Below are 14,991 nucleotides of genomic sequence, written 5' to 3' on the forward strand. Positions count from 1 at the left end.
CACTGGCACCTACCCAGCAATGTAGAAAATCGCCTAGATATGTACTGCACACATGAAATTGGGGAAATCTAACCCAGCTAATTGTGACAAATGGGGGATTTTAGGAAACTTGCATCATAAATGTGTTGGGATAATTTAAGGATTAAATGCCTGGGGTTAGAGTATGATTGACTGCAGCGGTCATGGTTTTATTTTTAAATAGGATTCTGTTTTGCAGACCCTGGAGTTTTTAGCAGCCAGGAGGTGAAATTGACCAAGAGAAATGTGATTTTCAGTCTGGGCTAATACACTATGTTTTGACTGGGGACAGTCCCTGGGGAGTTGTGCTTTCAGTCCCTGGAAGGTGAATTTGTTTTTCAGCTTGGGGAGATGATGTTAGTGCTGGGTGGAGCTAAGGGAGAGAGAGACATTTTGAGAAAGCTTTTGGAGAGAAGAGTTGACGTTTCATCTGGCAATCCTTGTTTTTTTCTAGACCACAAATAAAAGGCAGTTTTCTTTCCCAGTAGGTTAAAAAAAAAGGGTAATAATATTTAAAAACAGAGCAGTCTTGCCTAAAGACGAGCAAGAGGCTGAAACAATCCACTTTTCTTTGTTCTTTGAAGCAGCTATTTGAAGATATTCAGTCAGAGTCTGAAGGGGTTCTAACAAGAGTCAGAATCTGTTCTGTAAAGCAACAAAGCAAAGCGACAAAGCAAAGCCTAGTAGAATGTCCGGCAGCAGCGCACCCCTCTCCGATGAACTCCCCGATGAACTCAATGCATTCTATGCTCGGTTCGAGCAGGAAACCAACAAACCGTTGTCAACTTTTCCCAAAGATATGGGTGTCTAAAACTAGAGGGTATAGGTTTAAGGTAAGAGAGGAGAGATACAAAAATGGTCCAGAGGGACATTTTTTTCACACAGAGAGTGGTAAGTGTCTGGAACGAGCTGCCAGAGACAGTAGTAGAGGTGGATACAATTTTGTCTTTTAAAAAGCATTTACACAGTTATATGGGAAAGCTGGGTATAGAGGGTTATGGGGCAAATGTGAGCAATTGGGACTAGCTTAGTGGTAAAATCTGAGTGGCATGGACACGTTGGGCCGAAGGGCCTGTTTTCATGCTGTAAACCTCCATGACTCTATAACTGCTCCAGCAGCCTCAGACACACCCATACGTACCGTCACAGTTTCCGAAGTCAGATAGGCCTTGTTGAAAGTGAATCCTCCGAAAGCGATTGGTCCTGATGGGGTCCCTGGTCGTGCACTCACGTCCTGTGTGGATCAACTGGCAAATGTGTTCGCGGACATCTTCAACCTCTCCTACTCCCTTCCAAGATTCCCACCTGCTTCAAAAACACCACCATCATACCAGTGCCAAAGAAGAACCAGGCAATGTGCCTCAATGACTACTGTCCGGTGACCTTGACATCGATTATAAAGTGCTTCGAGAGGTTGGTCATGAGACACATCAATTCCATACTCCCAGAATGCAATGCCTCGATCCACTGCAATTCGCATACCGCCACAACTGGTCCACGGCAGACGCCATCTCCCTGGCCTTACACTCATCCCTGAAGCATCCCGACAATGAAGGACTCCTCGTCAAATTCCTAATCATTGACTACAGCTCCACCTTCAACACCATAATCCCAGCCAAGCTCATACAAAAGCTCCGAAACGTAGGACTTGGCTCCTCCCTTTGCAATTGGATCCTCGACTTCCTGACTCACAGACCACAATCAGCAAGGATAAACAACAACAGCTCCTCCATAATAGTCCTCAATACCAGGGCCCCGCAAGGCTGCGCACGTAGCCCCATACTATACTCCCTACACACACAATTGTATAGTAAAATTTGGCTCCAACTCCATCTACAGGTTTGCTGATGTCGAACAGGAGGGAGATAGAGAACCTAGGAGTGGTGTAACAAAAACAATTTCTCTCTCAATGTCAGCAAAAATAAAGAGCTGGTCATTGACTCCAGGAAGCAAAGTATCATACACACCCGTCAGCATCAATGGTGCAGAGGTGGAGATGGTTGACAGCTTCAAATTCCTAAGTGTGCACATCACCAACAATCTGCCCTGGTCCACCCACGTTGACACTACAACCAAGAAAGCACAACAGCAGCTAAACTTCCTCAGGAATCTAAGGAAATTCAGCATGTCCACATGAACTCTTACCGGTTTTTACAGATACACCATAGAAAGCATCCCATCTGGCTGCAGCACAGCCTGATATGGTAACTGCTCAGCCCAAGACCGCAAGAAACTACAGAGAGTCGTGAACACAGCCCAGTCCATCACACAAACCTGCCTCCCATTCATTGACTCTGTCCAGACCTCCCGCTGCCTTGGGAAAGCGGGCAGCATAATCAAAGATCCCTCCCACCCAGCTTACTCATTCTTCCAACTTCTCCCACCCGAGCAGGAGATACAAAAGTCTGAGAACATGCACTAACAGGTTCAAAAACAGCTTCTTCCCCGCTGTTACCAGACTCCTGAATGATCCTCTTATAGACTGCTCTGATCTCTTCACACATTTTCTTTACTGAGTAGTACTGCAATCTGTATGCTCACCAGTTGCGTGTGGCAATGTATTTATGTACGTCTGATGTGGGGTTTTTTCCCCCATGTATGGAATGATCTGTCTGGACTGGGCACAGACAATAAAACAAATCCAATACAATTATTACTTTATGTCATGCTGTTTTTTAGCTGGATTGCAAGCTGTGTGTTTCTTTTTTTGTTGTTTTAATGGGGAATTTAGTCGTAGTGTTTAAGGGGTAATGTAAGCTGTTCTTGTTGGGAGTGAAGTTAAAGAGTTTAATATTGTATTCATAATCAAGTTGCTTTAAATACCAAATCCCTATTTCTTCATGCAAACAGTCCTGGAGTGAACCATTCTTTCTGCACAGTCTTACAAAATAAGCTAAAATACTGGGGTTTCGGTCCAGTATCCTAGCCACTGCTGGGGCCTGGTCTGAGACTGTAATATAATTACCACCCGATTGGTCTACTCTTGATCAACAATAAAGTGATGGGAGGGGTCACCACAGCATGAACAAGCAGCACTTGCTTGGAAATAACCTGCTCACTGATGCTGATTTTGGGTCCCGCCAGGGTCACTCAGCTCCTAATCTCATTATGACCTTGGTTCAAACATGGACAAAAGAGCTGAATGCCAGAGGTGAGATGAGTGTGACTGCACTTGACATCAAGGCAGCATTTGACCGAGTATGCATCAAGGAGCCCCAGCAATAATGCAGTCAATGGGACCTGGCACGAAGGAAAATGATTGTAGTGGTTGGAGGTCAATCATTGGAGTTCCAGGACATCACTGCAGGAGTTCCTCAGGGTAGTTTCCTAAGCCCAACTATCTTCAACTGCTTCATCAATGACCTTCCTTCCACCATAAGGTCGGAAATAGAGATGTTCACTGATGGCTGCACAATGTTCAGCTCCATTCACAACTCCTTAGTAGGCCATGCCCAAACGTGGTAAGACCTGGACAATATCCAGACTAAGGCTGTCAAGTGGCAAGTAACAGTCACACCACACAAGTGCCAGGCAATAACCGTCTCCAAGAGAGAATCTAACCATCGCCCCTTGACATTTACTGGCATTACACCATCAACATCTTCGGGGTTACCATTGACCAGAAACTAAATTGGACTAGCAAATAAATACTGTGGCTAGAAGAGCAGATCCGAGGCTCTTGATTCACCTGTGGACCCCCCCAAAACCTAACCACCATCTACAAGGCAGAAATCTGAAGTGTGATGGAATACTCACAATTTGTCTGGATGAGCGCAGCTCCAAGAACACTCAAGAAGCCACCCACTTTGATTGGGTACTCCTTCCACAAACATTCACTCCCTCCACCACTGACGCACAGTAGCAGCCGTATGTACCAACTACAAGGTGCACTGCAGGAACTCGCCAAGGCCCCTTAGGCAGCACCATCCAAACCCAGGATGGCTACCATCTAGAAGGACAAGGGCAGCAGACATATGGGAACACCACTACTTGGAGGTTCCCCTCCAAGTGATTCACCATCCGAACTTGGAAATATAGCGCCGTTCCTTCATTGTGCCTGGGTCAAAATCCTGGAAATCTCTCCCTAACCACAAGGAGGGCAACAGTTCAAGACGATAGCTCACCTTCCCAAGGACAATTAGGGACGATCAATAAATGACATCCTCGTCAGCGACATCCACATCCCGCAAATGAATTTTTAAAAAGCACAATATTGAAGGCGGCTGTTCAGCTCCTTGTGTCTGTGCACATCAACATGTGGTGTCAGAGGTTGCCACTGCACTGCTTTGCACTGCATTTTCGCACATCACAGCCACTAAAATGGAACCATGGTATCAAGAAGGAACAGCAACAACCCAGTTCAACTTAAAACTGTTGAGATTGCAGAGCAGGCAAATAATTGTGCTGCAGTTGGAGGATTCAAAACATCAGAGAGCGTTTGAAATTGGAGGAAGTTCTATAACCCAGCTTGGGCAGATGCCTGAAAATAACAAATGTGCAAAAGGAAACCCTAGCAAGTGGCGGCAATTAAATAATAATAATCACTTGTCACAAGTAGGCTTCAATGAAGTTACTGTGAAAAGCCCCTAGTCACCACATTCTGGTGCCTGTTCGGGGAGGCCAGTACGGGAATTGAACCCGGGCTGCTGGCCTCGTTCTGCATTACAAGCCAGCTGTTTAGCCCACTGTGCTAAACCAGCCCCTTGGACATCAATGAATATTGCCAGAATGGACTATTTCGCGAGGGTCTATCCGAATCTTTGCCCTGAAAGAAGAAAGAAAATTAGGCATCGCGATTTCAAAGCCAGCCCTGGATGGTGTACATAGATTATGAAGAGTAACAATTTTGTACTGTGTCAGAATACTAAGATTTCAGAGTGTCTGGCAGCTGTTGTGTTTCAGCAGTTTACCAAATATTGACATACAGATTGTCTTGTGTTGGGACCATGTATGAGACTCCATCGATTTTTACATGCCAGCCAGTCAAAACTTGTACAAAGTTGGAGAGGAAACAGTGTTAGCGAATTCAACAAGCCATCAAAAAACACAGACTGAAATTGTACCAGTGGCTTTTGTTTTTGATGAATTTGATCAATTTAAGGTACACAAATTAATTTCTGTCTCCGTGGAGGTTATTTATAAATAAAAATTCATTCATGAAAATATATTTAGTCTTGTTTTGTGCTACGTTTGGGGGCAGAGTTGGCAGGAGCAGTTCCAGATCTGGTGGTTCCATGATAGCAAGACGATGGGGGCGGGGCAGATGTTTTAGCCTTCACCTCGCTGAGTGTTCGCAGGCAGGTTCTGTTGGAGTAGGATGTCAGCTTCTCCACCTTGTGTCTCAGTGTGGCGGGGGACCGAATAGAGTTTCTGTATCTTGAGACGGATAAGTTCACCTTCAGGGGGACTATTGAGGGATTTTAAGAGATGGAATCTGTTTATTTAATATAAATTTAGAGTACCCAATTCTTTTTTTCCCCCAATTAAGGGGAAACTTTAGCATGGCCATTTCACTTAACCTGCTCATCTTTTTGGGTTGTGGGGGGTGAGACCCACACAGACATGGGAAGAATGCGCAAACTCCACACGGACAGTGACCCGGGGCAGTGCTAACCAGTGCACCGCCCGAGATGGAATCGGTTTATTCTTCACTTTTAAGAGTTGGTTACCGTCCGTTGCTAAAGTGGAGGGGGCGGGGTTGATTTTCCGAGAAAAATATCAAGTTGCTGCTTCTCCCGAGAGCTGCATTGGTTTCCCGAATGAAAATGTTATAAAAGGTGAATTCCTCTTTCCCAAAATCACACACTTGTATTCTCCAGATAGTACTGCAATGTGCTTCAGAAGATAATTGGCAAAAGAAACGAGTGTGAGAATGAGGAGAAGTTGTGTTTTTTTAAGCACACGTTGTTATAATTGGCTGCCTGACAGAGAGGCACCAACAGGTTCAAATAGTAGCTTTCAAAGGGGAATTGGATATATACTTCAAGGAAATATTTGAAGAGCTATGAATGGAATTAATTAGATAGTTCTTACAAAGGCATGGGCACGTGCCCTCTGAATGACCATGTTTAGCATTGTATGGTCCCAAGATAAAGAAGGTAAAAACCTATATTCTGGTAATAATGCATCAATCGCAGACAATGATTTTTCAATTTTAAAAATGCGCAGCACCTAAAATTAAACCATGCAAGACTTAGAGCAATTTTCTGTCCTACAGGCAAGTCACCTTTTTTACTTACAAGAAATACCGATGTTGAAACCAAAACATCCAGTACCTTATTGAACGGATGGAACAAGTTATCAACAACATAAATGCTGATGGGCCAGTACTGCACGCACAATCAGTGTTACACTTCAAGCGAGGCTCACAGCTAATACCAGCAAATCTTAATCAGTGGAAAACCTGTTCCACCCAAGATGACTCATGTAATTTAATAGACAGAATGCAAGCATTACTTCAATTATAAAACACTTACCCCACCCTAGACCCCACCCTAGATGCATTTCTGCTCCATTAAGTACAGGAAGAATGAGCAATAGAAGTCAGCACTTTCTCTCAAGCACTCTACAATGAAACCCAAGGATTCAGAACTCCTTCATGCAAAGGAATTGAATGCCACAAAACACTAACAGGTGGACCTTTGGTGATAGAAATGATCAGATTGCACGTTTCATTTGCAGAAATAGTTTGTAATCGCTGGGTTTACAGCTCTTTTGCAGATCTGATATTCCAGTGTTATTTTTCCAGCAGATGCAGACCAACTCCAATTTACTTTCAACAATAAATGCCCCGCTCAGCCTCAATCAACCCCTTTCTTGTGCATATTTAGCTTTCTTCAGGTTTGTCCTTCTCAAATTCTCCTGTACCTTTTTCAGGCCTCCGCTATTTTTCCTTTCTCTTTGCTTGTCCTATAATTTTGCTGTGAATGGTGGCTGCACAGGTGCTCCCAGCCCACAGCAGCTGACCAAAAGGACCATTTTACTAATAACCCGTACCAGCCTCCCCGAAAAGGTGCCGGAATGTGGCGACTAGGGGCTTTTCACAGTAACTTCATTTGAAGCCTACTTGTGACAACAAGCGATTTTCATTTCATTACTTTATTCTACGAACCTGGACAACGAATATTGGAGGTTATTTGATCTGATATTTTTGCAGAGACTGACCACTGGATATTCACTCACATGCATTGTCCATTAGGAGCAAGAGCACGTCCAATTCCCATCTCTTTCGCCAATCCACTGACAGCAAAGCAAATTGCAGTGCCACTAGGATAAGGCAACTCAGACTTGTGCTAAATCTGTAACCTGGCTTGTAAACTCAGTATCACACCATATGGTGCTTTTATTCAAAAAAGCTGAAAATGAGTATTTGAAGAGAAAAAAAGATTTTCTAAGATCCATGCAATTTTTAGAATATTGCTTCAAAATGAAAAATTAAACAAAGCTGAGAATTGTCTCAGGCAACTTGGATTTGGATTTATCGTCGCGTGTACCGAGGTACAGTGAAAAGTGTTGTTCTGCATTCAGTCCAGAGAGATCGTTCCATACAAAAAACATAGGACATTAAAGACACAATGTAAAAACCATAGACACAGACATTGGGTGAAGCATACGGAGTGTGGTACTACTCAGTAGAGAAGATGTGTGAAGAGATCAGTTCAGTCCATAAGAGGGTTGTTCTGGGGAACAGCGGGGAAGAAGCTGTTTTTGAACATGTCAAGTGCGTGTTCTTAGACTTTTGTATCTCCTGACGTTGGAAGAGGTTGGAAGAGAGAATAACCCGGGTGGGAAGCGTCTTTGATTATGTTCCGTGCTTTCCCAAGGCAGCGGGAGGTGTAGACAGAGTTAATGGATGGGAGGCAGTTTTTGTGTGATGGACTCTGCTGTGTTCACGACTCACTTACGGTCTTGGGCTAAGCAGTTGTCATACCAGGCTGTGATGTAGCCAGATAGAATGCTTTCTATGTTGCATTGATAAAAATTGGCAAAAGTCAATGTAGACCTGCTGAATTTCCTTTCACGAGGAAGTATAGATGCTGTTGTGCTTGCTTGGTCGAAACGACAACGTGGATGGATCAGGACAGACTGTTGGTGATGTGCACACCTCGGAATTTGAAGCTGTCAACCATCTCCACTTCGGCACCATTGATGCAGACAGGGGTATGTATAATACTTTGCTTCCTGAAGTCAATGACAAGCTCTTTAGTTTTGCTGACATTGAGGGAGAGATTGTTTTTGTTACACCACTCCATTATGTTCTCTATCGCCCTCCTATACTCTGACTCATCATTGTTCGCCATCCGACCCAATAAGGTCGTATCATCAGCAAACCTGTAGATGGGGTTGGAGCAAAATTTTGGCACACCGTTGATGTCAAGGCCACCGAACGGTAGTCGTTGAGGCACGTTGCCCGGTTCTTCTTTGGCACCAGTTTGATAATGGTCTTCTTGAAGCAGGTGGGAACCTCTGAACAGAGTAGGAAGAAGTTGAAGATGTCCGTGAACACACCCTCCAGTTGGTTTGCGCAGGATCCGAGTGCACGACCAGGGACTCTGTCAGGACCCGTCGGCTTTCCAAGAGTTCAGTTTCAAGAAGGCTAATCTGACTTCGGAAGATGCGACTGTAGGCATGGGTATACCCAAGGCTGCTGTGGTAGTTAACAACGCTTTGTTGGTTTCCTGGTCAAAACAAGCATAGAATGCATTGCATTCATCAGGAAGGGGTGTGCTGCTGCAGGAGATTCTACTCGGCTTTGCTTTGTAGCCCATAATGTTGTTTTAGCTGTGCCACAACCAACTAGACTCTAGATCGTTAGTCTGTGATTCTAGCTTATTCTGGTAAGCCTTATAATGCAATCTCTTAGCCAGACGATCTATATAGTTGAGATGGGGCTGCAACACAGTTTATGAATCAGCAGCTGGATAAAATAATCTGAACAACACTAAAATTCCTGAACATTTGTTTATTGCGAGAGAAAACAAATTTAATGAGGCTTGAAAAGATACAACAACCTGGGGTGCGTTATCCAGACCTAGTAAATTATAACTGTCAGAATTTTTTTACAACCAAGAAATCACAACAGCGCCTATACTGTCTCAGGAAACTAAGGAAATTCGTCCACATTGACTTTTACCAATTTCTACACACGCACCATAGAAAGCTATATGGCTGCATCACAGCCCAAGACCGCAGGAAACTACAGAGAGCCAGGAACATCGCCCAGTCCATCACGCAAACCCGCCTCCCATCCATTGACTCGGACTACATCTCCCGCTGCGGACAGCAAAATCAAAGGCTCCTCCCACCTGGGTTATTCCATTGGGCAGGAGATAGAAAAGTCTGAGAACAAACACGAAGATCCGAAAACAGCTTCTTTCCCTGCTGTTACCAAACTGCTGAACGACCCTCTTATGGACTGATCGGATCTCTTCACACATCTCCACTGAATAGTACTGCACTCCTGAAAGCTTCACCCGATGCCTGCGTCTATGTATTTACATTATGTGTTTACGTACGCCCCATGTTTTTTTTCATGTATGGAATAACCTATCTGGACTGTATGCAGAAGAATACTTTTCGCTGTAGCTCAGTACACGTGACAAAACAAATACAATACAATACACTTTATTGTAACCCTGAGCCAACCAACACTAATATGTGGATGCAAGAAATCTGAAATAAAAACAGAAAATGCTGGGAAAACTCAATAGGTCTGGCAGTACCTGTGGATATAGAAACAGAGTTAATGTTTCAAGTCGTCTGATTATTCTTCAAGAAGAGTCACATTAGACTCGAAATGCCAACTCTGTTTCTCTCCCCACAGGTGCTGAAAGACCTGCTGGGTGTACCCAGCATTTTCCATTTTTATTATTAATAGCAAGGTATTTCAATATTGTACCTTCAATAAACTTGAACATGAGAGAACACGTAATAATTCACCTTTATCTAAGTATGCAAGTTAGCTTACTACCACGCATAATTGGTGGCTTCTTAAGTTTGATTTCAGAGTTAGAACACCTTCAGGTACTTACAGGTAAGGGCGTTTGCCAGACGGCAGGTGGTGGAATTCCCACGGCTACTGCCACACACAGTACAGGACAGGGTGCTCTCGGGTGGGTGGGAGTGGGAAAGATCTCGGAAACTTACCAGGTGATGCAGGAGGAGGAGGAGGCCTCGGTGGTGGAGTTGAAAGGTAAGTGGGAGGAGGAGTTGGGAGAGGAGATCGAAGAGGGGACGTGGGCAGATGCCCTAGGGAGGGTGAACTCTTCCTCTTCATGCGCGAGGCTCAGCCTCATACAGTTTAAGGTGCTGCATAGGGCACACATGACCGGGACAAGGATGAGCAGGTTCTTTGGGGGTGAGGACAGGTGTGTTAGGTGCTCAGGGAGCCCAGCAAATCACACCCATATGTTCTGGGCATGCCCAGCGCTGGAGGAAGTTTGGAAGGGCGTAGCGAGGACGGTGTCGAGGGTGGTAGGATCCAGGGTCAAACCGGGCTGGGGGCTCGCAATATTTGGGGTGGCAGAGGAGCCGGGAGTGCAGGAGGCGAAAGAGGCCGGAATTCTGGCCTTTGCGTCCCTGGTAGCCCGGCGAAGGATTCTCCTTCAGTGGAAAGATACGAGGCCGCCAAGCGTGGAATCCTGGATCAGCGATATGGCAGGGTTCATTAAATTGGAGAGGGTGAAATTCGCCTTGAGAGGATCGGTACAAGGGTTCTTTAGGCGGTGGCAACCGTTCTTAGACTTTCTGGCAGAACGATAGACATTGGTCAATGGCAGCAGCAGCTCGGGGGGTGGGGGTTACTTTATTTTTGTTTATGTTATTTACACTGGAAGGGTCTGAGGGGGTGTATACACCTGTTGTCTTAAGTCGGGGTGTTAATGTTAATTTATTATTTAGGTACAGGGGGGGGGTTTGGGTGGTTGCTTTTTTAGATTGTGTTTTGTACTTAACCCTGTTGGGTTCTTTTTTCTTTCTCATTTTGTTATTGATATTTTATGAAAACCTTTAATAAAAATTATTTTTAAAAAAAGGTTTGATTTCAGAGTTACAATTGCAAATCACTTTTGAGATTCAAGCAGCTTTTATACATGTTTTTGTAAGTAAGAAAAACAAAACTCACTTCACACAGATCCAAGGAAGAATAGTAAAAAAGTATTTGAACAAATCTTCGCGACACACAGGAGAGGCGATGGCGTAGTGGTATAGTCACTGGATTAGTAAACCAGAAACCCAGGGTAATGTTCTGGGGACCCGGGTTTGAATCCCACCACTGCAGATGGTGAAATTTGAATTCAATAAAAATCTGGATTGAAAGGCTAATGATGACCATGACCCAAGGTTAACAAGAGGCACAACGTTGAAATTACCCCTCAAATCAGCATCCACTTTATGGGCCTTCAACAGTGCTAGTGTTGAATTTTCTATACTATGGTAATGGAATGTAGCAGGAGCGGTCCAAAAAATACTTGCTCCATCACTGCATTCCAGAGGTCAGAGGCTCAGAATCCTGTGTAGAGTAACTCATCTCCTGACTCCCCAAAGTCCGTCTACCATCTGCAAGGTACTCAGGAGTGTTATGGAACACTCTCGACTTGCCTGGGTGAGTGCAGCAGCACAAGAAGCTCGACACTTGGAAGAAAGGACAAAGCAACTCCTTGATTGCCACCCCAACCAGCATCTTAAACATTTACACCCTTGATCGCCGACACAACGGCAATAGTGTGCAGCAGCTACAAGACGCACTGCGGCAACTCACCAAGGCTCCTTCAACAGTACATGCAACCTCTACCACCTAGGAGGACAAGGTGTATGGGAACAACACCAGCTGCAAGTCACCCTGCAAGCCACACACCACCTTAACTTGCAACAGTATTAACGTCCCTTCACAGTTGCTGGGTCAAAATCCTGCAGCTCCATTCCTAATATCATTGTGGATGGACTGCAGTGGTCCAAGAAGACCGCTCAGCACCACCTCCTCCAAGGGCAATTAGGATGGGCGATAAATGTTAGCCCAGCCAGCAATGCCCGTATCCAGTGAAAGGATATATGCAAAATACAGAGCGTAAAAGTGTCAATATCCTGGACACAAACACATTGTACATGTAAATAATAATTATAACAATCGTCATTGTCACAAGTGGGCTTACATTAACACTGCAATGAAGTTACTGTGACCAGCCCCTAGTCACTACATTCCGATGCCTATTGGGTACACGGCGGGGGTCAGAGGGGTGGGGGGCAGGAGGGCGGGGGAGCAAGAGGGCGGGGGAGCAAGAGGGCGGGGGGGCAGGAGCAGCAGGAGGGCAGGGGCAGCGGCAGAAGGGCAGGGGTGGCGGCAGGAGGGCGGGGCAGGAGGGCGGGGGCGAGGGCAGGAGCGAGGGGCAGGAGGGCGGGGGCGAGGGGCAGGAGCGAGGGGCAGGAGGGCGGGGGCGAGGGGCAGGAGGGCGGGGGCGAGGGGCAGGAGGGCGGGGCGAGGGGCAGGAGGGCGGGGGCGAGGGGCAGGAGGGCGGGGGCGAGGGGCAGGAGGGCGGGGGCGAGGGGCAGGAGGGCGGGGGCGAGGGGCAGGAGGGCGGGGGCGAGGGGCAGGAGGGCGGGGGCGAGGGGCAGGAGGGCGGGGGCGAGGGGCAGGAGGGCGGGGGCGAGGGGCAGGAGGGCGGGGGCGAGGGGCAGGAGGGCGGGGGCGAGGGGCAGGAGGGCGGGGGCGAGGGGCAGGAGGGCGGGGGCGAGGGGCAGGAGGCGAGGGGCAGGAGGGCGGGGGCGAGGGGCAGGAGGGCGGGGGCGAGGGGCAGGAGGGCGGGGGCGAGGGGCAGGAGGGCGGGGGCGAGGGGCAGGAGGACGGGGGCAGGAGGGCGGGGGCGAGGGGCAGGAGCGAGGGGCAGGAGGGCGGGGGCGAGGGGCAGGAGGGCGGGGGCGAGGGGCAGGAGGGCGGGGGCGAGGGGCAGGAGGGCGGGGGCGAGGGGCAGGAGGGCGGGGGCGAGGGGCAGGAGGGCGGGGGCGAGGGGCAGGAGGGCGGGGGCGAGGGGCAGGAGGGCGGGGGCGAGGGGCAGGAGGCGAGGGCGAGGGGAGGGCGGGGCGAGGGGCGGGAGGGCGGGGGCGAGGGGCGGGAGGGCGGGGGCGAGGGGCGGGAGGGCGGGGGCGAGGGGCGGGGGCGAGGGGCGAGGGGCAGGAGGCAGGAGGGCGGGGGCGAGGGGCAGGAGGGCGGGGGCGAGGGGCAGGAGGGCGGGGGTGAGGGGCAGGAGGGCGGGGGTGAGGGGCAGGAGGGCGGGGGTGAGGGGCAGGAGGGCGGGGGTGAGGGGCAGGAGGGCGGGGGTGAGGGGCAGGAGGGCGGGGGTGAGGGGCAGGAGGGCGGGGGTGAGGGGCAGGAGGGCGGGGGTGAGGGGCAGGAGGGCGGGGGTGAGGGGCAGGAGGGCGGGGGTGAGGGGCAGGAGGGCGGGGGTGAGGGGCAGGAGGGCGGGGGTGAGGGGCAGGAGGGCGGGGGTGAGGGGCAGGAGGGCGGGGGTGAGGGGCAGGAGGGCGGGGGTGAGGGGCAGGAGGGCGGGGGTGAGGGGCAGGAGGGCGGGGGTGAGGGGCAGGAGGGCGGGGGTGAGGGGCAGGAGGGCGGGGGTGAGGGGCAGGAGGGCGGGGGTGAGGGGCAGGAGGGCGGGGGTGAGGGGCAGGAGGGCGGGGGTGAGGGGCAGGAGGGCGGGGGTGAGGGGCAGGAGGGCGGGGGTGAGGGGCAGGAGGGCGGGGGTGAGGGGCAGGAGGGCGGGGGTGAGGGGCAGGAGGGCGGGGGTGAGGGGCAGGAGGGCAGGGGTGAGGGGCAGGAGGGCGGGGGTGAGGGGCAGGAGGGCGGGGGTGAGGGGCAGGAGGGCGGGGGTGAGGGGCAGGAGGGCGGGGGTGAGGGGCAGGAGGGCAGGGGTGAGGGGCAGGAGGGCGGGGGTGAGGGGCAGGAGGGCGGGGCAGGAAGGCGGGGGTGAGGGGCAGGAGGGCGTGGGTGAGGGGCTGGAGGGCGGGGGTGAGGGGCAGGAGGGCGGGGCAGGAAGGCAGGGGTGAGGGGCAGGAAGGCAGGGGTGAGGGGCAGGAGGGCGGGGGTGAGGGGCAGGAGGGCGGGGGTGAGGGGCAGGAGGGCGGGGCAGGAAGGCAGGGGTGAGGGGCAGGAGGGTGTGGCACCCCTCTTTCACACACACACACACACATACCTGACATACGGGCTGGCCGCCGCCAGCAGGTTCTTCTGCACCGGGATCTCCTGCCCCTCCACCACCAGCACCGCGTCGCAGAAGAGCGGCTCCTCCCGAAAGGAGCTGAGGCTCTTGAGCAGCTTGTTGGCGTGTTGCGGGTCGAGCACCAGGGACACCGAGCCGCCGCCGCCACCCCCGCCACCCCCGCCGCCGGCGCCTCCTCGCTCGGCCGTCATCCTCCCTCTCCCTCACTCCTCCTGGCCTCCTCACTCCTCCTGGCCTCCCTCACTCCTCCTGGCCTCCCTCACTCCTCCTGGCCTCCCTCTCATTCACTCTTCCTGTCCTCACTCTCCTTCACTCCTCCTGGCCTCACTCAGCTCTCCTTGTCGCCGGCCTCGGCCCTCATCAAACCGCGACTACGGCTCCCGCCACCAGACAAACCTCCCAGAAGGCGTTTCCTTCACAGTCCTGCAGTGAGGTCACCCTCTCCGGGAAATCATTCCTGGTTGTTTTCTTGACTGCTGTTTATTCTTTGCACTTGCTAACATTTGTATTTTTATTTGATTTTCAGTATTTTTAAAATAGTTTTTGCACATTTGGGTCTGTAAATCTGATCAACGATTGACACTTGAGGATGATGCCATCTGCTCGCTGGCTAAACTGTTCTGGTATATTCCCAGTGTGTAATATCACTGGGGTCTAATAATAATAATAATCTTTATTGTCACAAGTTGGCTTACATTGACACTGCAATGAAGTTACTGTGAAAAGCCCCTAGTCGCCACACTCTGGCGCCTGTTGGGGTAAACAG

General features: G+C 50.0%; 1 protein-coding gene across 2 annotated transcripts in view; it reads right to left on the reverse strand.

The window, feature by feature from the left end:
• Nucleotides 1-14,717, reverse strand: part of gan (gigaxonin) — a 121,933-nt gene extending 107,216 nt beyond the window's left edge. The window contains exon 1 of one of the 2 annotated variants that reach the window (XM_072517930.1): nt 14,199-14,717. In XM_072517930.1, coding sequence (XP_072374031.1) covers nt 14,199-14,416 — 218 coding nt within the window. In that variant the 5' untranslated portion in view covers nt 14,417-14,717. The remainder of the gene's footprint in view (nt 1-14,198) is intronic. The other variant, XM_072517929.1, reaches the window with a different exon arrangement.
• Between the last annotated feature and the right edge of the window lie 274 nt (nt 14,718-14,991).

Source organism: Scyliorhinus torazame, chromosome 10 (assembly GCF_047496885.1).
Source record: "Scyliorhinus torazame isolate Kashiwa2021f chromosome 10, sScyTor2.1, whole genome shotgun sequence".
NCBI classification, from domain to species: Eukaryota; Metazoa; Chordata; class Chondrichthyes; order Carcharhiniformes; family Scyliorhinidae; genus Scyliorhinus; species Scyliorhinus torazame.